The sequence below is a fragment of the Ceratotherium simum genome, chromosome 11, assembly GCF_057802395.1.
Source record: "Ceratotherium simum simum isolate JZ-2026a chromosome 11, ASM5780239v1, whole genome shotgun sequence".
Classification (NCBI taxonomy): domain Eukaryota; kingdom Metazoa; phylum Chordata; class Mammalia; order Perissodactyla; family Rhinocerotidae; genus Ceratotherium; species Ceratotherium simum.
The window spans coordinates 24261435-24285378 of record NC_141910.1 but is presented as its reverse complement, the minus strand read 5'-3'; the positions used below and the strand labels follow the sequence as shown (position 1 = coordinate 24285378).

The 23944-nt window shown below is 40.2% G+C and overlaps 1 protein-coding gene and 1 long non-coding RNA gene across 2 annotated transcripts in view; one reads left to right on the top strand and one right to left on the bottom strand.

Annotated features, from left to right (window-relative positions):
- Positions 1–235: 235 nt before the first annotated feature.
- On the bottom strand, positions 236–21995 carry LOC147915957 (uncharacterized). Its single transcript, XR_015553644.1, has 3 exons — positions 21782–21995; positions 6754–6882; positions 236–1024 (listed from the first exon to the last, which is right to left on the bottom strand). It is a non-coding gene; the product is annotated as an uncharacterized LOC147915957 (long non-coding RNA).
- PAPOLG (poly(A) polymerase gamma) overlaps positions 21375–23944 on the top strand; it is a 28919-nt gene continuing 26349 nt past the window's right edge. The window contains exon 1 of the mRNA XM_004435657.3: positions 21375–21602. Coding sequence (XP_004435714.1) covers positions 21586–21602 — 17 coding nt within the window. The 5' untranslated portion in view covers positions 21375–21585. The remainder of the gene's footprint in view (positions 21603–23944) is intronic.

The following is a 23944-nucleotide window of genomic DNA, read 5'->3' as shown; positions in this document are numbered from 1 at the left end:
GTGGGGAAAATCTGACGTCTTTAAGTTTGACAGCTGTGTGGAATAATGACTAAATAACTCTCCTTCCACTTTCTTTGGCGGTTGAGAGGTTTCTGGATCCCCCAAAACTAATAACATAGTGAATCTGATTGATGAAACAGTAATAGAGTGGAAACTCATCTAGGTATCATGCAATTATCACTGCATGGAACAAGGTAAAGGTTAAGAATGATTCAGGAATCACAACCATTCAATGTTTTGTTCACATCCTTTAGTTATACATTCAAAAAGGCAATTACAGTACAGAATAATGTAATAGGATTACTGGCTGTGGATTAAACAATGGTGGGTCCCTCTCATCATTCTTCAGCTAAAAGCAAGCTATTGAACATGTAAGAGATTTGGGAGCTCTCTTATCTTTTACTTGTTATAAAAGATGCTCAAATAAGATTAAGAGTAGCTATTACATGTTTTAAACACACTTGAACAAAAGAAAGCCTTAATAACGTACTCCACAGAAAACAATACCAATGTAGCAGGGCTTAGTGGCAGGTCTATAGTTGCTTACAGAGAAAGTGATTCATTTGCAGGAACCTGATGAAGAAATAACCAAATTGATGAACCTCGTGAATTCAAGTATGGCCTTTTCTGCAAGATACCTGCTGAAGAGATCCTCCTATCATTCTATTCCAGGGAAGATGCTGAAATTGGCATCCATGCGATGATAACTGAGATACAGACAGAAACTCAAATTCTATTAGATTATTGCAAAAGCCAATTATTTTCCTTCCTTGCCCCATTCTGGCTCCAAGATTCAAGAAATTTTTTTCCAAGTGATTGTGTGAAATAGTCAATTGGAAGCAAGAAATATAAGGAAGGGCAAGAATGTTGACTCCATTTCTGAAAATATTCAGAAAGCATCTTCTTTAATAAGATCTGCATAAAGCATCATATTGTGGGATTGCTTCAGTGAAATGGCATCATCACAGGTGCTCAAATCTTCAATCCAGGAGGAGAAGAGAGAATTTGCATGTAGAGTAGTCAGCTGCTTTTAGAAATGAAGAAAATAAAGATTAATAATATCAATACCAGTAGACTTTGATAAGTTATGCACGTATATTAGAATACTTAGAGCAACCACTAAGAAAACTATACAAAGCAATATACCCAAAACCATGTTAAGTAAACCAAGAAGGAATCCTTAAAAATATTCAAATAGAAGAGAAACAGAGGGATGAGAAAGAGAGAAAACAAGCAGAAAATAACTCACAAAAAGCCAAAACATATCAATAATTACCTTAAATGCAATTAAAAGAAAGAGATTGGCAGAGTTAATTAAAAAGTAATAATCTGGGGCCAGCCTGGTGGCACAAGCGGTTAAGTGCACGTGGTCCGCGGCCCAGGGTTAACCAGTTCGGATCCCGGGTGCGCACTAAAACACAGCTTGTCAAGCCATGTTGTGGCAGCGACCCATATAAAGTAGAGGGAGATTGGCACAGATGTTAGCTCAGGGCCAATCTTCCTCAGCAAAAAAAGAGGAGGATTGGTATCAGATGTTAGCTCAGGGCTGATCTTCCTCACCAAAAAAAAAGAGTGATAATCTAACAGTACATTGTTTACAAGAAACTCACTTCAAACACAACAACATAGATAGGTTGAAAGTAAAAGAATGGAAAAACTTATACCGTGCAAACATTAATCCTAAAAAATAAAGCCATGAGTGGTTATTTTAATATCAGATAAAGTAGACATCAGAGCAACGAAAGATACTAGAGACCAACTGAGACATTACATAATGATAAAAGGAAAAATAATAAATGTGAATCCACTAAGAAAATGAAACACATGAAACACATTTGCCACAAAACACATGAAGCAGACACGGATAGAGCTGAAAGGAGAAATGGGCAAATACACACAGCTGGGGAACTCAACACTGCATTTGTAACAATTGATAGAGCTACTTAAACAGAAAATCAGCAAGGATATAGAACTCAACAACACAATCAACCAACAGAATCTAATTAATATGGAACACCCAACAACAGCAGAATACATATTTTTGTCAAGCACTTCACCAAGACAGACCATATCCTTGGTCATAAAACAAACCTCAACAAATTTAAAAGAGTTTAAGTCATACAGAGTGTATTCTCTGACCACACTAAATCACACTAGAAATCAATAACAGAAAGATATGGGCCGGCCCCATGGCTTAGCGGTTAAGTGCGTGCGATCCACTGCTGGCGGCCCGGGTTCGCATCCCGGGTGCGCACCCGACGCACGGCTTCTCTGGCCATGCTGAGGCTGCGTCCCACATACAGCAACTAGAAGGATGTGCAGCTACGACATACAACTATCTACTGGGGCTTTGGGGGAAAAAATAAATAAAATAAAATTATAAAAAAATAAAAATAAAAAAATAACAGAAAGATAACGGAAAAATCTCCAAACACTTAGAAATTAACATATTTCTAAATAAGGTGTGGGTAAAATACGAAGTCTCAAGAGAAATGAAAAATACATATAACTGAGTGAAAATGAAAATATAACATATCAAAATAGGTGGAATTTAGTTAAAGCAGTGTTGAAATCAGGAAATTTATAACACTCAATGCTGTATTGGAAAAAAGAGAAAAGACCTCACATCAATAATACAAGTTCCTAACTCAAGAAACCAGAAAAAGAAGAACAAAAAAATAGAAATCTAAAGCACACTGAAGAAAGAAAATCACAAAGATAAGAACAGAAATCAATGAAATTTAAGACAGGAAAAGGATGGAGAAAATCAGTGAAATGAAAAGCTGGAGCTTTGAAAAAAATCAATAAAATTGATAAGTCTTTAGCAAGACTAATAAAGATAAAAGAGAGAAAACACAAATTACAATATCAGGAATGAAACGGACTATCACTATAGATTCTGCAGCTACTAAAAGGATAATAAGAGAATACTACAAATTTACGTTCATAAATTTGACAACTTAGAAAAAAAGAGACCAATTGCTTAAAAACCACAAACTACCAAAACTCAACCAAGATGAAATAGACAACTTGAGTAGTCCTGTAGCTGTTAAAGAAATTCAATTTGTAATTAAAAGCTCCAAAAAATGAAATCTTCAGTTCCAAATGGTTCCACTGGAGAATTCAACTGAACATTTAAAGAATTAACACCAATTTTACACAATCTTTTCCAGAGAATAGAAGAGGGAACATGTCCCTACTCATTTTATGAGGCTACTATTACCCTGATACTAAAATCAAAGACAGTACAAAGTAAGAAAACTACTGAGCAATATCTCACAATATCTCATTTAGACACAAAAATCCCCAACAAATTATTAACAAACCTAATCCAGCAATGTATAAAAAGAATTATACACCATAACCAAGTGGGATTTATTTCAGGGATACAAAGCTGGTTCAACGTGTTTTAAACCAATCAATGTAACCCACCATATCCATAAACTAAAGAACAATCATATGATCATAACGGATCATGATGGAGAAAAAGCATTTAAGAAAATCTAACACTCATTCAACACGAAAACTCTCAGCAAACTAGGAATAGAAGAAACTTCCCCAAATTGAAAAAGAGCATTTACCAAAAAAACCTACTGCTAACATCATACTTAACAGTAAAAGACTTAATGTTTTCCCTCTAAGATCAGGAGGTCCCCTCACTACTTTCATTCAACATAGTAATGAAAGTTCTAGCCAATACAATAAAGGCAAAAAAAAGGAAGGAAAAAGGAAGGGAGGGAGGGAGGGAGGAAAGAAGGAAGGAAGGAAGGAAGGAAAGAAGGAAGGAAGGGAGGGAGGGAGGGAGGGAGGAAGAGGAACAAAAGGCATACAGACTGGAAAGGAAAAAATAAAACTGTCCCTATTTGCAGACATGGTTGTCTATGTAGATGTCTCTGTAGACAATCCCAAGGAATTTACCCAAAAAACCTCCTAGAACTAATAAGTAAGTTCAGCAAGGTCACAGGATACAAGATCGACACATAAAGATCGGATTGCATTTCTTTACACTAACAACGAACATGTGGAAACTGAAATTTGAAACACGATACTATTTACAGTCACTCCAAAGAAAATGAAAACCTTAGGTATAAACTTACAAAATATGTACAGAATCTGTATGCTGAAAATTAAAAAATGCTGATGAAAGAAATCAAGGAAGATCTAAATGAATGGAAAGACGTACCATGTTCGTGCATTGGAAGACTCAGCATAGCAAACATGTCAGTTCTCCCCAAATTTACCTGTAGGTTTCATGCAATTTCTATGAGAATCCTAGCAAAGTTTTTTATAGACATAGACAAGCTGATTCTAAAATTTCTGTGGAAAGGCACAGGCCCTAGAGTAGCTCAAACAATCTTGAAAAATAAGAATAAACTGGGAAGAATCACTCTACCCAACAGTAAGCATTACCATTTAGCTACAATGATCAAGAAAGTGTGATATTGGTGAAGGGATAGACACATAGATCAATGGAACAGAATAGAGAACCCAGAAATAGACCTACACAAATATGCCCAACTGATTTTTGATAAAGGTGTAAAAGCAATTCAATGGATGAAGGACAGCATTTTCAACAAATGATGCTGGAACAGTTAGACATCCATAGGCGAAAAAAAAAAAATGAACCTAAACCTAAACCTCACACCTTCTACAAAAGTTAACACAAAATGGATTACAGACTTAAATGTAAAATGTAAAACTATAAAACTTTTAGGAAAAAACAAATGGGATCTTTGGGATCTCAGGCTACACAAAGAGTTCTTAGACTTGACACCAAAAGCGTTATCTATAAAAGGAAAAATTGATAAATAAGACCTCATCGAAATAAAAATTTTTGCTCTGCAAAAGACTGTTAAGAGGATGAAAAGACAACCTACAGTCTAGGGGAAAATATTTGCAACCTTGAATCTAACAAAGGACTAGTACCTAGAATATATAAAGAACTCTCAAAACTCAACAGTAAAAATATAAACAATCCAATTAGCATGTGAGACAGGAGTGAGAGCTGAGACATGAGACATGAGAGAGGCAAGAGTCAAGAATGACTCCCAAGTTTCTAGCTTAGATGAGTAGGGGTTACCAGCTGGAACTGAGAATATAAGCTTTTATATCTTAGTTAAAGTATACATTAAATGTGATTTCATAAATTTAATGTAAAAGAGGATTGCATAGATCAGAACGTGGGCACGAGAGATGACCAGACATTTCATCAAAGAAAATAGTCTGAAGGCAAATAAGCATGTGAATAGATGTTCAACATCATTGGCCATTGAAGAATCTGCCATCATTATTGGCAGATTAAAACCACAATAAAATGTCACTCAACACCTATCCGAATAGCCAAAGAAAATGTAGCGACAGCACCAAATGCTGGCGAGGATGTGGAGAAACTAGATCACTCACACATTGCTGGTAGGAATGTAAAATGATACAGCAACTCTGGAAAACAGTTTGGCCATTTCCTATAAAATTAAATATGCAAGTACCATTCGACCCAGCAATTGCCCTCCTGGGCTTTTACCCCAGAGGAACGAAAACTACTGTTCACACAAAAACCTGTACACGAATGTTATCGCAGCTTTATCTGTAGTAGCCAAAACCTAGAAACACCCTAGATGTCTTTCCACAGGAAAAAGGTTAAACAAACTGTGGTACACGGAATCCTACTCAGGACCAAGAAGGAAGGAACTACTGATACCCACAACAACTTGGAGGAATCTCCAGAGATTTTGTGGGGTGTTAGAGCACCACGTCAGCAATTTATGCCTGAATGGTTCAAGGAAAAACTATTTTGCACTTTTCTTGCAAGCTTGAAATTATTTCCAAAAAAATAACTGGCAGAGCTAAAGTTTAATTGGACACGGGAGTCAAGAGTCAAGAATGACTCACAGGTTCCAGCTTAGGTGACTGGGGTTACCAGCTGAGACTGAACTAGAAGGTTTCGTATCTTAGTTATGGTATTCCTTAAATATGATTCCATAAATTCAATGTGAAGGAGAATTGCATAGTTTAGCGATTCCCTTTACTATTGCCTATTAATTTATTAAAGATATCTTGACAAATTCCTCTATTACGGCTAAATTCTAAAGGTTGCCTGTGGTCAGATAGTTTGATACAACAAGAACCAGAAATCCTGAGTCTCGTTCCTGGTTCTAATTTTACACAGAGCACTTAATTTCTTCAATGCTTGCTTTTTCATTTACAAAGTGGGACTAATAATTCTAGTCTGCAAAGTACTTTCCTCAGGAGAGAGTCATAATTTGATGCAATTAACTGCTTCTAATTTTTCAAACATAAAATTCTATTTGATGTTCACCTAATAGAAACACAATGTTCCAAACTAATTGTTTCCTAGAAGTGGTTATTTTTTTAAAGCCATCAATTCATTTTGAGGTAATTTTATGAAACAGAGATTAAATTGGAACTAACTCGGATAAAAATAATATCCTTTAACATTAGCCATAACAACAGCTCAACGTTATCTTACTAGGAAGGTTGTGCAACATGAGGAGGATGAGGGAAGAGATAAAAACAACAAAAAGTCAATTCCTACAAAAAAGTCCACAGTGTCAATACTTATTGGTATCCACTCCTCCTGGAAGATTTTTCAGAAAGCAGCAGACAGAATTATATATAGTCCCAGCATGAAACTAATGAACTCATGACAAAGAATACCACTAGACATAATACGAGATTCTACATTGAGGTATTAGTGTCAGAATTTAATGTTGAAGACCAGACTTGGGGCCATACCTTAATTTAAATGGAACTGACAGTGAGATAGAGCCTTCAGGTAACAGTGGGTTCAAACAATATGCTTTTGTTTGCTCATGCTCCTTCCCTCACCTCTTCAGAGTGTCTTGCAGGTGGTTCTTTAGAAGACTTGGGAAGCCAAGGGAGAAAAAATAGTTCATGTATTCATTAGCTCTCCTCATAGAGAAACAGTGACTTTTATAGTACAGTAATTTTTTAAATGTTATCCCTCCTTCCCTATTTTAACGTGTCTTTAGTTTAAATAGACAGACTCATAAAATGATAATAGTCATAAAATTATGAAATATGCCTGTAGTAGCAGAAAGGGAAGAAGATAGTGCTTAGAACATACCTGAACAAAATTCTACAGACCCTGTGCAGGGTTTGAGGGTCCATAGGTCATAGAATCATTAGATTTTTTTAAAATTTTCTATTGAAGTATAATATACATACAGAAAAGTTTGCACAAATCCTAAGTGTACAGATGGATAAATAATAAAAAGTGACCATATCTACGTAGCCAACAATCAGGTCAGGAAATAGTAATCTATGAAAAAACTAATTCATGGTAAAAATAGGTCAGAATAATGGTTAGCATTGGGAGTTATCTTCTGGGAAGGGGACACGTCTGGTGTGATGTTGAAAATATTCCATATCTTGATCTGTGATGGTTATCATGAGTATTTACATATTTAAAAATTATCCTGTACATTTAAGCTTTGCACATTTTCTCTACTTAAGTTATAATTCAATAAAAAGTAAAATTTTGGCCGGCTCCGTGGCTTAGCGGTTAAGTGCGCGCGCTCTGATGCTGGCGGCCCGGGTTCGGATCCCGGGCACGCCCCAAGGCACCACTTCTCCGTCCAACGCGAGGCCGAGACCCACGTACAGCAACTAGAAGGATGTGAACCTATGACATACAGCTATCTACTGGGGCTTTGGGGGGAAAAAAATGAATTAAAAAAAAAAAATAAATAAAATTTTTAAAGGATTGGTTTTGCCTGTTTTTGCACTGTATGTAAGTGGAATTATACCACATGTGTTCTTTTGTATCTTGTTCAACATTGTGTTTGACAAATTCACCCATGTGGTTGAACATAATTATAGTTCATTCATTTTTATTGCCAGTAGTGTTCAATTGTATGAATACACCACAGTGTATTTACCCATTCTACTGTTGGATTGTATCCAGTTTGGAGTAATATGAATAATATTTCTGTATGTGTCTTTTTTTATATACGTGTACACATTTCTCCAGGGCATATATTTAGGAGTGAATTTCTACATATACAAATATGTCAGTTGCATATAATGACAGTTTTTGCTTCTGTTCTGTCTTACACATTTTATTTTGTTTCTTGTCTTTTGTACTGGCTAGGACAACATTAAATAGAAATAGTGGACATCCTTGTCTTGTTCCCAACTTCAGGGGCAAAGGTTTTGATATTTTACTATTAATATGATATTTGCTATAGATCAAATTAGGAAAGATCCTTTCTATCCATTGGCACTAGACTTCATTTCTTCAATCATGAATATATGTAGAATTTTACCAAATGCCTTTTTTCTTTATTAAATTGATAATATTTTCTCTTCATTCTGTAAATATATTTAATTACAGTGATTAACTTTTTAATGTTAAACCAACCTTGCATTTCTAGAACAAACCCAACCCAGTCAAACACAATTGCTATGGTCTTTGTTAGGTTCTTATTTTTAAGATTAAATTGCAGTTACTCCCAAATCATTAAAAAAAAATCCCAAATATAATTTTGTTTAATTTATGCCCAAGTTATGGTCAATTTTCATAAATGTTTCAGGCTTTCTTTTCCAGACACTATGGCTATGTAACAAATTACCAAAACCTAATGCCTTAAAACAACAATAATCATTTTTATCTCTCATGGTGTCTATGTGTCAAGAATTCCAGAGCAGCTCAGCCGGGCAGTTCTACTCAAGGTCTCTCACAAGGTTGCAAGTCAGATTGGTTGGAGCTGGAGTTATCTCAAAGGTTTCCTCACTCATATCCCTAGTACCTACGATGGAGAGACTCCAATGGCTGGCTACTGAAACATCTTGTGGATGCTCCACAAACAGCCCCTTCTAACTCTGTGTGGTATCTCTAGCCTGGCAGCTTTGGGGTAGTAAGACTTCTTACATAGCAGCTCAGGGTTCCAAGGCATGTGTCCCGAGAGAGAGGCAGGTGGAAGCTGAATTACCTTTTACGACCTAGGCTTAGAAGTCACACAGCATCATTCCACCATACTGTTGCTTGAGGTAGTTACAAAAGCCCACTCAGGTTCAAAGCTTGGGCCCATCTCTCAATGGAGGAGTGACAAGTCACATTGTAAATGAAGCCAGGTATCTGAGGGGTACTGTAGATATTAAACCAATTTGCTGTTTTTCCTGTTTAACTTGAGGGGTGACTCAGGGGTCTTGAGGATTTGTGAGCCTGTTTTGCAGGAGAAAGAGAATGCCTTCGGGAGGTTGCCATCCCCAGATGGCCAGATGGCCAATCACCAGACAGATGCCTGGCCCTCAGCAGCTGTTGAAGCCCAAAAGTCAGATTGCCCAGAAGCTTATCGGGAGTGACCCCTTTGTTTCCCTGAAGCCCCTCCTACCAAGCCCCTTAGCTCTATAAAACCCCCTCCTTTCTGTTCTAGGGGAGGTGGATTTGAGCGAACCCAGGTTCCCACACACTCGTTTTGGCCAATTCGAATAAACCTTTCTCATCTCCAAGGACCAATGTCTCAGTGTTTGGCTTGCTGGGCATCGGGCACACAAACTTGAGATAAGAGGTTTGGTATCATAAGAAGAACATGTGGACCAGATATATACTGGTGAGGCCATCTTTAGAATATGCAACCTGGCCCACAAGTCCCACAGCCAGCTTACACAGTCATCTCTGCCATTCCACTCAGCTCCAGCCTGTCTACATTAGGTCCCACAATTCTTCTCTTATCTCTACCCCCAATAGCATAGTGCCCATCTTTACTTCATTGTCCTTCATGAACAGCCACACACTGGAGTCCCACAAACTTGCTCTTAAGGCCAATCTCTCATATATCTTCCCTAGAGTTTTGGAGGGTGAGGAAGAGCCCCACTGGGCTTGAGAAATGGATATCACATGTCTCCCAGGCTAGAGGTCCTGAGAAATGCCATTGTACACTTGGGACAACTGGACAGACCCCTGAATGTATCTTCATGCCAATGTGCCAAGATGAAATTCTTCCCTCTATGCCTCAAACCTCTTCTCAGTGAGGGCCTCCTCCTGACCAGGATTGTGTTAAGAGCTGGTAGCACAACAACAAAGGAAGAAGGAACTCACAGTGGACGGGTGTGTTCATAGACTTGTCAGAGCGTGATCCAGAGGATATAGGGTACATTAAATGATGTTAAGCCAAGAAGTATCACGATCACGTTTGCACCTTAGAAAGATCATCACTATGTCAAAGCAAAGCTATCCTTGTCCCTTACTTCTGGGAACAATCATACTCAGTGGCACTGTGTGTACAAAATCTCCATTACAATGTATTAAACCTGAGAGGGATTTCTTTGATATGAAGCCTTTTTTTTTTTTAATATATTTTACTTTATTTCTTTAATTTTTTTTTTTGTGAGGAAGATCAGCCCTGAGCTAACATCCATGCCAATCCTCCTCTTTTTGCTGAGGAACACTGGCTCTGAGCTAACATCTATTGCCAATCCTCCACCTTTTTTTCCATTTTTCTCCCCAAAGCCCCAGTAGATAGTTGTATGTCATAGTTGCACATCCTTCTAGTTGCTGTATGTGGGATGCCACCTCAGCATGGCCTGACAAGTGGTGTTTCAGGGTGCGCCCGGGTTCCTAACCCGGGCCGCCAGTAGCGGAGCGCACGCACTTAACCGCTAAGCCACGGGGCCAGCCCCAGATATGAAGCCTCTTTGAGAGAGAATCATCAAGGGCTACCTTGTTTATGTACACACCAGGAAGCATGCACTGAAGAAAACCTGCAGTAGAATGGAGTTTGTTTTCCTCAGTGCAGAAGACGAGAGTTAGGAAGTGAAGTAGCAACAACCTCATCTTCTAAAGAATTGACTCCATATTCTGAATTAATTTTCACCATCCTAACAGATCTAGGCTAATTTGATTCCCTAACTATGAAACATGGGCATAGCAACATCCTTTGTAAAATACTTTGGAAATGTCTCCGATTTATTAAAAATGCCAGGGACGCATTCAGCAATGAAATCCTACAAAAGTCAGTAGAAATGTGCTAACATATTTTCACAACAGCCTTTCGAGGAATCCAGAGCAGCAGCAGCAATTCCTGGTAGGACTGTCTTTTCCTGCACGTAACCGATATTGGCCAAGGAAACTGTGTACCTGATTGATTCAGGAAATCAAAGTAATAAAACTGCCAGCAACAGTGTGGCCAAGTGATTAGAAGAAGGCTGGTTGAAAATTTAAACACCCTTTTTACTCATTAATCTCCAACTGCTAAAGACAAACAAAAAGCAAAATTAACATGATTGTAAACTAAGCACTTGTGTCCTGTGGCTACCGTGTTGGCCTGCTGGGAGGGAATGAGTTGATCAAAGCCAGTGAGTGTGCCGAGAACTGCAGGATTAGTGCTGCTTTGGGCAGCGCACAGCCAGGATCCATTACGCGGCCTGTTTCAGGAACAGGTGAATACTGTAATTAATCTTGGCTTCAATTTGAAGGGAAGCGGGGAACATACCTGCCCTGTCCACTGAGTTTATATGTTAATCCCCCGAGCTCTGGGAAAAAGTTTTTAAATTGGCATAAAGACTTTTTCTGCCCTTCCGAATGTGTAGAGAAGAAACAGTTGGTAGGGGTTGCTGGGTTCCCTAACTTCAGGCAGTTAAGCCGCCTCCCAGGAAAGCTGTTGATTGCTGCCTTGCTTGGTTTGATGCATCTGAGTGCACAGAGCAAAGGCTTGTCCAATGAAGCTAGCAGGTTTGTTTAATGCAAGAAAATACTCGGAGACACAGGGGGCCTCACCCCACAAACATAAACCATGAAAATCCAGACACTTGCAATTGGAGTTGCTGTCAGGGACAAACTCATCTAATCAATGGGCTCTCGAATTGCTTAAAGCTTGTCCAGAACTTTATATACTAGTCTAGATACAGAAAAATAAATAGACACTTTCCTTGTCCCTTCTTTGCACCAAATTCATATTTTTTAAAAAAGCAATAAATTATACAAACAAAATATCTGCATCAGCAATTGAAATTTCACATTAGAAGCACTGAGAATTTATGCTAAAATTCAACGCTGAATGAACTGGCTAGCAAGATAAAACCAAAGCACAGAAGGCGATCCTTCTTCTGAGAGGAGACAACAAATTATGAGTGTAAGCAGGAGATGCTAGAAGGTGCCCTCTGACACCCCTAACATGGAGTGATAGTGGTCACTCGGTCACAGAGGCCTGAAAGAAAAGCAGGTTGAGAGGCCTGTTGGGAATTGTAACACTTGGGTACCCCTCTCTCTTCCACACCCTCAGTGATGGGCTGAGCCCCAGTGGGGCACAAACTAGTCATCCAAGCATAAAACCTTAAAGAGTAACATCCTTTTCCTGAAGACCCTATTTACATTGATAGAGATGTGGTTTCACATGACTACCTCCCCCATTCCACTCTGGTCCTCCCCCACAATTCTATAACAAAATATTACTACATTTCTGTAATATCATTACTGCCAGCTTTGTTTCATTTGGATCTGATGTTCTACTATTAAAAATTTGGTTGGGCGCCTGTCTTAGTCAGTTTGGGCTGCTATAACAACATACCATAGACTAGGGGGCTTAACCACACACATTTATGTCTCACAGTTCTGGAGGCTAAGAAGTCCAAGATCAGGGTGCCAGCAGATTCGGTGTCTGGTGAGAACCTCTTCCTAGTTTGTAGAAGGCAGTCTTCTCATTGTATCATCGCATGGTGGAGAGCAAAGAGAGAAGCCAGCTCTCTCCAGTCTCTTCATATAAGGGCACTAACCCCATCATGAGGACTCCACCCTCATGACCTAATTACCTCTCGAAGGTACCATCCCCAGATATCATCACAATGAGGATTAAAGTTCCAACATATGAATTTGGGGTGGAGGGGGGGACACAAACATGCAGTCCATAACAGGACCCATATCAATTTCTGACAACATCCAACTCCTATTTTTTCAAAATCAACTGAGCGAGACTGGACATGAATCCATTGAGAGAAAATTCAACCATATATTTTATGTTATTTTTGTTGTTCAAAGTAGGTAGGGAGTTCCTGCATGCTCACCACCTCTCGTGCGACAGGGCTTGGGATGAATTCCACATGGTGGTTCAGCTTGAGTTAAGGAACAGGCTTTAGTGGGGAAACTTACAAGCCAAGGGTCACAAAAGAAGATGGCATGGTCTCAGGTCTTCCCATCATCCCAGAGAGAGGGATGCTATGCCTAGGCACTGTGTGTGTTCCAGTGGAGGGACATGTCCCCCCAAGATGTTACTGTCTTAGAGTAAAATTGAGAGAAAGCAACCCTGTCAGAATGTGGACAAAGAGACTATTTAGACCCAGGGTGACTGAGCTTAGGTTCCAGCTGCCCAACACTTGGTGATCTCAGGGGCCCTTAGAAAGTTGCAGCCCCTTTTTCTAGGGGTAGAAAGCCATCCTGTAGGTTGCAGCCCCTTTTGCTAGGGATGGAAAGTCATCCTGATACCGGCTCAACACAAGGTTGACATAAGGGAAGCCATATTGTAGAAAAGAAACCATATTGTAACTTTGAATGACCTCTGATTAACTAACCCAGACATGCTCTGTAGATTTTATGGCCACTCTTAGCTGCTATAAGTTGATAACTTTGTTCTTTTGCGTTCCTTAGGAATGTGATGACCCCCGGGCAAAGAGTTTATGCTGATAGCCATCATCAATGACAACTGAAAGATCAGTGTATAGGGTGTTGCTGCAGTCTCTATGCATTTCCAGTAAAACAAAAGACTATCAGGAACTAAGACCAGATGTTGGCTCCCACCCGGAGATCAGATGGATGCCCCCATCCAGAGACCAGCTGCCTCCCCTCCCCGGAGACCAGCCTCATATATAACTGGCCTGTAGTCTTTGTTCTGTAAGGTGGTTTTCTTCAAACTTGAGTCGGCCATCTTCCCTCTTGCTAGCAAGCTGTAATAAAGAGTCCTTTCTCTCCTACCACCTTGCCTCTTGACTATGGGCATGTCTTGTGGTGGGCAGACAACCCCCCGCTTTGGGGCATAACAATCTTGGGAAGCTAAGTTTGGATACAGCCCCACCTGCTGGCAGAAGGGGAGACCCTAGTCCCTCCTGGCACAATATGCAGGCAACCCTAGCATTAGCTTCCAAGATCATTTTTGGATGATCTTATCTGAGGCACTGTACTCTCCTATTCATTATTTAAAAAGTGTTAGTCATAACCTGCTAATGACCTGTGTGAACAACACCATGCTACAACAATCTGCCAGGTAAACGAAAGGCTGTTAAGTTAATGAAAGGTTGTTCAGAGATGGAAAAGTTTCACTGGAGTACTTGTATAACATTTAGACACATCAGAACATTAAGTTAGAGGGAGAAGGCAAAATGGAGATAGTCCATCAATTGGGGCAAAAATATGAAGAGATGATGAGATGAAGGAAGATAATATTTCAAATAAATTCATTCAACAAATATTTATCGAACATCTGTGCTAAGTTCTGAGGATGAGCTGGTGAGCAAGACAGATATGGTCCCTTCTTGTCCTATAGACAAGGAAACAGCCCAGGAGATCCTGAAAAGTTAAAATAATAAATTTTTTTTGTGTGTGTGAGGAAGATCAGCCCTGAGCTAACATCCGATGCCAATCCTCCTCTTTTTTGCTGAGGAAGATTGGCCCTGAGCTAACATCCATGCCCATCTTCCTCTACTTTATATGGGTCGCTGCCACAGCATGGCTTGACAAGTGGTGCATTGGTGCACGCTCGGGATTCAAACCCACGAACTCCGGGCCGCCGGAGCAGAGCATGCCATTTAACTGCTACACTACCAGGCCAGCCCCTAAAATAATAATTTTTAAAGATGGATTTTTCCTGAATTACTTGCATTAACATTTTAACAGTCTCCCAAGTTGCAATTTTGTTTACCTGAACAAACTAAAAAAAAAAAAAAAAGAGCTGATTGATGGAACAGAAGCAATAATAATTTTTAAAGTAGAAAAAAGAAGACTTATCTCATCTTTAAAAACAATACTCAGAAAAAAATTTAGAATGTTTATTTTGTTCTGGACACATTTTAGGAAAAGACTGTCAAACAAAGGCCTATTGGGGGAGAATTTTTTAACTTTAAAAATAGGAATCTTACAAGTGTCTAAGACTCATCAGGTAACAAAGCAACATCTGCGAAGCTGTGAAGGAAATGTTACGATTTAGTAGGAGGGCATTTTCAAATATGCCAGAACTAAGAAAACGTACCCTCTTTCTAAATAAGCTATTTCAAGACACATTCTAGAGTCAGAGATGATCAAAAGAAAAAATTTAAGCATAGGGAAGTTGCAGCTGGAAGAGACTGGCAATAAGCACTGAAAACATTTCATTTGCAGAGATGAGTCTCAATAATTGGAATAAAGATAGTTATACCAAAAGGACAAAAAATATGAATAGGCAATCCACAGAGTAAAATATAAACGGCTGGTCAAATATAAAACATGATCACTTCCACCACTGATCAGGGATATGCAAGTTAAAACCACAAAGAAATACCACCTTCCAACCTATCATATTGATTTAAAAAAATTTTTTTTTAAATACTGACACAGGAACCAGCTTGACAGAGGAACCCACTGGCTAAGTCAGGATAATTCTAGCATCAAAAGAACCATGACTGTAATTGATTGAAACACATTGACTATATTAAAAAAACATGAGTCCATATGATAGTCAAAAAAGAAAAAGTAAGAGGAATAAAACAAGCAAGCAAATAAAATCTTCTTTGCAGGAGGCCATTACACCAAGTTCTTACTCTGAAAGGGAAAGAAATATTTTTCCTTTGCAGTAGGAATTGCGTTGCAGAGTAACCTAACAGTCCTAGTGAGTGAGGAAGAGCCCTTTTTTCCAGACAAATGCCAGCTATAAATGTAGACAGAATTGGAAAATTGCAATTTGCAACCCCTAAGGAAATAGTTAATTAAGCCAATAATTATCAACTGAGGCTGAAACCATTAGGTGAAAGGTTGACAGAGAGCTGGATATTCACCTGGTGCCATAGTTATCACCCCACGGATTACTAGCCAGTTCCAAGACGCCTGTCACCACATAAACCCAGTGGTCAATCTTCCCCCCCGCCAAAGCCCCAGTAGATAGTTGTATGTCATAGCTGCACATCCTTCTAGTTGCTGTGTGTGGGACACCGTCTCAGCATGGCCGGAGAAGCGGTGCATCGTGCGTGCCCGGGATCCAAACCCGGGCCGCCAGCAGCGGAGTGTGCGCGCTTAACCGCTAGCCACGGGGCCAGCCCCTCAGTGGCCAATCTTAAGATGCCCAATAGTGAGATAACGAGAGCTTCATTATGTGACTCCTGGTGTGATGCAGTGTTTAGCCCGAATCTAATCAAGCCTTTAGATCCAATACCAATAATCAAAAATATGGAGGTTCTTACCACCACAAGGAAGCAATCAGGTAATCCAGACATTGGGACATTCTAGAGAACAACTATCTTGGTCTTTCCAAGTCAATGTCATAAGAAAAATAAAAAGCTAGGGAGTGTGAGAGGGAGATGAGGAGGGACAGGAAAGGGGTTGTCTATTCTAGATTAAAATACACTTCAGAGACCCAACAACCAAGTGTAATCATGGTTCTTGATTGGATCCTAACATGAACAATCTTGCTGCAAAAGACATTTTGGGGACAAGTGGGGGAAACTTCGGTGTGTTGATACAATTGTGGTTATGAAGGAAAGTGTTCTTATTTAGACATGCATATTAAAATATTTAGGAGTTGGGCCGGCCCCATGGCTTAGTGGTTAAGGGCGCGCGTTCCGCTACTGGTGGCCCGGGTTCGGATCCCGGGCGCGCACCGACGCACCGCTTCTCCGGCCATGCTGAGGCTGCGTCCCACATACAGCAACTAGAAGGATGTGCAGCTACGACATACAACTGTCTACTGGGGCTTTGGGGGAAAAAATAAATAAATAAATAAAAATTTTTCAAAATAAAATATTTAGGAGTGAAATGTCATGATATCTGTATTTACTTTAAAAGATTTCAACAAAAAATAGGTGAAACATGACAAAATGCTAAAACAATCATTAAATTTGGTGATAGGTATATGGGGATTATTATGCTATTCTCTCTACTTTTCTGCACAATTATAATTTTCATAATAAGCATGAAAAGTATTTTTACTATCTAGCATTTGTGAGGGTTTGAGGAAACAGACCATCCCATAAGTATTGTTGTCTGGAGTGTAAATTGGTATAACCTTATTAGAGGACAATTTGGAATACATAAATTTTATTTTAAAATATACATACCGTGGGGCTGGCCCAGTGGCATAGTGGTTGAGTTTGCATGCTCCATTCAGGTGGCCCAGGGTTCACGGGTTCAGATCCCGCAGGTTCGGATCCTGGGCACGGAGCTATGTACCACTTATCAAGCCATGCTGTGGCAGTGTCCCACGTATGAAAAGTAGAGGAAGATGGGCATGGAAGTTCACCCAGGGCCAACCTTCCACAGCCAAAAGAGGAGGATTAGCAACAAATGTTAGCTCAGGGCTAATCTTCCTCACACACACACACACACACACAAAAATACCCATTGACATGGTAATCCCATCATTAAGAATCTATTCAATGACTAGTGACACAAGTATAGAGGATGTATGTATAAGGATGTTTACTATAGTATTATTTATAATATAAACAAATTTGAGACAATAGGGAAATGGTTAAATATATTTTGACCATATATTTTATACTACCTGTGACAAAGAAAACCATACTCCTGTTAAAAATAACAAAGTAGGTGCATATTTACTGTATTGGTTTGCTAGGGCTGCCATAAGAAAGTACTACAACTGGATGGGAGGCTTAAACAACAGAAATTTATTTTCTCACAGTTCTGGAGGCTAGAAGTCTGAGACAAGGTGCCCGCAGGGTTGGTTTCTTCTGAGGCCTCTGTTCTTGGCTTGTAAATGGCCGTCTTCTCCCTGTGACTTCATATGGTCTTCCCTCTGTGCCCATCTGTGTCCAAATTTCCTCTTCTTAAAAGGACATCAGTTGTTTTGGAGTAGGGGCCACACTAATGAACTCATTTAAACTTAATTATTTCTTTAAAGACCTTATCTCCAAATACAGTCACATTCTGAGGTACTGGGAGTTAGAACTTCAACATATGAAATTTGGGGGCACACAATCTAGTCCATAACATTGAATGACATGGAAAGATATTCATGATTTTTAGGTTAAAAAAATCAAGGAGCAGAACAAATGTACAGTATGATCTTTTCTTTTTCAAAATTAAAAAACAGTAAAGACAAAACCTCTGGTATATGTGTATATGCAGTTTGGAGTACATTGAAAACATTCTGAAAGGGTAGATACCTAGCTATTAATAATGGTTCCCTGGGGAATAAAACTGGAGTTAGGGATGGAAGGGAAGGACAGATTTCCACTTTTACTTCTTTTCGTTTTTTGTTTTTTTGTGTGTGAGGAAGATTTGCTCTGAGCTAACATCTGTTGCCAATCTTCCTCTTTTTTTGCTGGAGGAAGATTAGCACTGACCTAACATCTAAGCCAATCTTCCTCTATTTTATACATGGGTCGCCACCACAACATGGCTTGTTGAGTGGTGTAGGTCTATGCCTGAGATCTGAACCCCCAAACCCAGGCTACCTAAGTGGAATGTGCCAGACTTAACCGCTACGCCATGGGGCCAGCCCCTTTCCACTCTTTTTTTACAAGCATGGGTTACTTTTATAATTGGAAAATTTTAGCTTAAAAAATACAGCTACAATGTAGGCCCCCAAAAAGGGAACATATATTCTTCCTTGGAAGAAAGTGTCCTTATTGAAACGAGAGTTGAGGACTGGCATTCAACACCAGGTAGATTAACAAAGACAAGAAAATGTGACGAAAAACAACTAAAACTGAGCCAACTACAAATAACATAAAAGGGAATAAAAAAGTATTGTTCTGATATTGACTTTGATAATTCAATAAATAGAGTTGTAAAGCTGTCTTTGAAACACTTGATTTCACTGAACTGGTAAAATTAAAAGTGGAGTTCACCTGGGCCAGCCCCCTGGCTTAGCAGTTAAGTGTGCGCTCCGCTACTGGCGGCCCGGGTTCGGCTCCCGGGCGCGCATCGACACACTGCTTGTCCGGCCATGCTGAGGCCGCGTCCCACATACAGCAACTAAAAGGATGTGCAACTATGACATATAACTATCTACTGGGGCTTTGGGGAAAAAAAAGGAGGAGGATTGGCAATAGATGTTAGCTCAGAGCCGGTCTTCCTCAGCAAAAAGAGGAGGATTAGCACGGATGTTAGCTCAGGGCTGATCTTCCTCACACACACACACACAAAAAGCGGAGTTCACTTCTCTTCCAAATTACCGCAGCAAGTAAGAGCAAACAAAGCATTCTAAACAGTTAAAATAAGAGAAAAAGGAAGGAAGGAGAAGAAATATTTCAAAATTAAATACATAAACAAAGAGAAAAAATTAAAAGAGTTATGGTGACCAACGTAAATAAGAGTTAAGTTTATTGAGTCCTATGTGGCTGGCACTGTGCTAAGTGCCCTACACTGTGCAGATAACAGAATTTGCCTGCAACTCTTTATGACTTTTGTATCTGAAACAAGACTAAGCCCTGAAGAGACGCTATGCAGCTAGCAACAAATGTCTTGGTTAGAAACCTCAAGTAAAGGAGACTTTCTGCCTCCCAGACTGGCAAGATTCCCTTGGCTGTGGGGAAATGGGGAGAGGTGGGGAGAACTAGCTCTGTGGTGCATCTGGGCTGAGAAGGCCACAGGCCGCACAATGAGCCCCAGATAAGACCTGGAGGCAGCAGAAACCCTCCAGGCCTAGGGGCCAAGAGGACAGGAAGGTGGACTTACTAGGGCCCGGGACCAGATGTATACCATCTGCCCTCCCTCTCCCAATACCTTGGCACCATCTCAAGAACTGGGGAGGGAGACCCAGGATGACCAAGACTGTCTTTGTCTGACAGCTCAGAATAATAAGGGGCTCAGGGTCAAAAATTAAGTTTTAGAAAATAAAGTGGTATTTCTTGCATGGCTGAATTTTTGGACTGAGATTCATATTGGCTAGACACACTCCTCTTACAATCCTATTATTTTCATTTTTATGGATGAGGAAAGGGCCTTTTAAGGTTAATTTTCCTGAGGTCACAAAAGTAGTAAGTAGCTAGACTAGAACGCAAATTTGGGTCTCCCTCACACTGAAACCCATGCTAGATACAACTCTCTGCTGCCTGGAATAGGTTTTGCCTTCTCCCTATCACGTGCACCCAATCCCTGCTCCCACATCTTGCTAATTTAGGCAGCATCCCCTCGTCTAGGAAGCCACTATTGAGCATCCCCCCCAAGTTTAGGTGGCCCTCTTTAAGCCTCCCTAAATCCCCTATTCTCATCTATATCACAGACCATACTGTATTTTAATACTCTCTGTATGTTTTTTCTCCTCTACCAGAAACTCCTCCAAGTTTCTGAACTTGGTTGGAGAACACATCTGGTTTCGTGAGCCATTAAAGCAACCAAAGCCTAACACTGTGCTTGGCACCGATTAGGTTTTCAGTAAATATTTTTGAATGAATGAATGAATGAATAATTCAATAAGTAATCTCGTTGATTTTCTATGACTCTGGGTCACATTCCGGGAAAGAGCAGTTTCTTGACATCCTTTTCCTGGTAATAATTTAGTGTTTTAAATAATTTCTACGTTTTAGTATTTTAAAATTCGTCATTATTTTCCCATTTTCATCCTCATACTCACATGACACATGACCTCCACTATTTGAAAGTGTGATATTTTGATTCAGCCTTGGATTTTTCCTCCTATTGCAAACTGCTAGGATTCCTTGCAACGTCCGTTACTTGATTGCCATCATGTCAAGAATCAGGGGGAGGTACTTAGAGGTGAAGTGAACAGTTAGCCTCCGATTTACAAGCTAGCTTTTCCCCGGGATAATTGTAAAGCCACACGTTCCTGGGTGTGACCCTCTCACGACATAATCTCCTTAACGAGTGATTGATTACTTTACGTATGACTATGGCTAATTAAAGATGTGGGATAATTTTAGAGTTAAAATAGTATTGCTAGTCAAGGTTATGATCTTTTAAAAAATATACGTTACAGGTTCTCATTAGAGAAACAAGGAAAACATATTCCAAACTACCTTCGAAGCGGTTTGCCTGGATTGGTAGTACCACGGACAAAGAAGGGGACCAAACACTCGCTCGCATCGGCGTTTGCAGAGCCGGCGCCCCTGTGGGCGGGGCCACCGGAGCCTCCCGGGACCCAAAGGAGGAGGGGGCGGGGTCGAGGGCGGGTCCAGGCCTCCAGGGGCGGGGCCGCAGCAGGCGAAGGGCAGGCTGGGAAGCGGCGCCATATTGGCGTCGGCCGCGCTGTATTGTCATAAATAGAGCCGGTTTTGTGGTGTTTTCACTACTCAGTTGGATGCCTCGGCCGTAGTGAGTGAGAGGGTGAGCGAGCAGGCGAGCTGCAAGGACCGGAGGAAAGTGGACAGGAGGGAGAAGGGAAGAGCAAGAACAGGACTCCAGAGCGAAAGACACTCGCTGGGGAGGGAGACGCGACGCAGGAAGCGATGAAAGAGATGTCTGCGTAAGTGGTGGGGGGCGGCGGTTGGGGGCGAGGCGGAGAGGGGTGGGCTGGGGTGGTCGGCGGGGGACCCCGTTTCCGTTTCCTGCCCCCCGGACCCTGCTTGGAGCTTTCCCGGGTGGTCTCCTTCCCCTGTCCTGGCCAGTCGGCAAGGGCACCTCCCCTACACACTGGCTACTCACCTGGCCACCTCTGCACAGCCTCGGGGAGTCCAGGAGTCCCTGTCTGTCCCCGGCTGTCCCGCCTCCGAGGACGCCCCCAGACAAGGATGCGGCGGAAGAGAGGCGCATGTGTCCATGGGGAGAAATTGTCGGTGACTCTCCTGCCCCCAGCGCTGTCTCGGCCGTCTCTGCTCCTGTCTGCATTGGCGCAAATACCATCCCCCTACCTCCCCCTCTTCCCTTCCCGACCGGCTGTCTCCAAGTCTTCAGAAGAGAATGACCTATCCCAGCCCATGGGTTTCTCTTTAATAAAGGCTATGGTGTCCTCGCCCTCCCCCGGCCTCGCCAAGTACTCACAATATATCTACCGGTCTGTACCTCCTGCTCAAATTTTGATAAGTTAAAAACGGTTTCTGTGCTTGGCAAGATTTTATTGTAGCTTCTTACATTTTGGTTTATTAGGAAATACTTTAAACATACAGAAAAATAGAATAACATAAGTCTCATTTGTGTAGCCACCATCCATGTCTCCCAAAGCATAACATTCTATATGTCTGTGTGTACACACATCTTTATTTAAAGGAAATCAAGCATTTCAAATACATCTGAAGGAGTCTCCTGTCTCCTTCTCTGGTCCCATTCACCTCCCTCCGCAGAGTTCCCCACAGTCCTGATTTTGATGTTATTGCTGCATGTTTTTTTATGCTATTACTACATATGTGTGTGTCCATAGTAACTGGCATTTACTTTTTTTTAAGCTTTATATAGCTAGTATCACGCTTGACATTCTGCAACTTCTTTAGTGCAACATAGTATCGTTGAGCTTTGTCCATGTTAATATTTTCACCTCTAATTAATTCAGTTAGCTACTGTATTGTATTCCATTGTAGAGATAACACCCTAATTTAGTTCTTTTCCTGTGAGTGACTTTTGTAGGTCGTTTCTGAGTTTTTAATGTTACAGTGTGGCAGTGAACATTCTTGGACATGTTTCCTTGTACAGTTGTACTAGAATTTCTCTAGGGTGTTTACCTATAAGTGAAATTGATGGGTTGAAGGGATGTGGGATTCTGTTGCTTGCCTTTTTTTTTTCTGTCTAGATGAGGGAGGGTTCAGAACCATAGATTTGGAATTTTAGTGCTAGTAGAGACCTTGATTGCTAACTTTTTCAGCATACAGATAATAAAGTGGGACCCAAGATCATAGTATCAGAACTAAAGTACTTATGGAAGAGAGAATGGAGTGGCGGAAAGATCTTGGGTTTTGGAGTTCAGATTCTGGCTCTTCCTTTTCCTAATCTTGGGTATTTATCTGTAAAATAGCACTTACTCAGTACCTACCTCTCAGGGTAATTGTTGAGATTAATTTAATGATCTTATATAATCAGTCTGTCCCGTCCATTTACCATCACATATAAACACACACAAACAATACCAAATACTTTTCTAGCTCTCTTAGAGGTAAAAAGCTAAATCTTTAAAAAGAAGTTACAACTTGAAATAACTAATTGAAATTTTGTTTGTTCTGCAGCAAAATAAATACCGGAAAGAAATTAAAGTCACTAGTATTGATGTTTCTGTTTTGTTTCTCTGAGTCATTTTGGAAGGTATATAGGCTATTTTATCTTCCATTTGATTCTCCTTCCCTACCTAATGAAATATTTAGCTAAAGAGCATGCCTTACTGTATGAACTCAGTAGTGATAAGCCAATGTTTTGACAGTTAAAATTCTAAAACAATCAGTCACTCTTGTATTTTTGTGTATTATTGTTTACAGGGCTAATTTATTCATTTAAAAGACTGCTCTTTATTTTGAAATTAAATTCTTACTATTAGTGTTAATGGAAGATAGATGGTAGGATTAGTTGGTGATTGTGTATGTTTGCTTTTACTTTCCTTTCTTAGCAAAATAAAAAGTTTTACCAGCTCGTGTTGTTCCCAAAATTTATTGTGAAATTATTGGTCTGTGTAAATCCAAAATCTCAGAAATTCTGTTGCATTTTATTTGACTATAATTTCCTGATGACTAGGATCTTTTGATGGGTGCCTTGTATGTATTCTATCCTATAAAAAGTTGCCATTTAGTGTAAAGGATTTGATAATTATTCAGTGTGAAAATAGTCTGGGTACCAGTCTAAATGAAGAGAAAATTAACTAGAGTCACAAAATGTTAGGACTGTAAACTC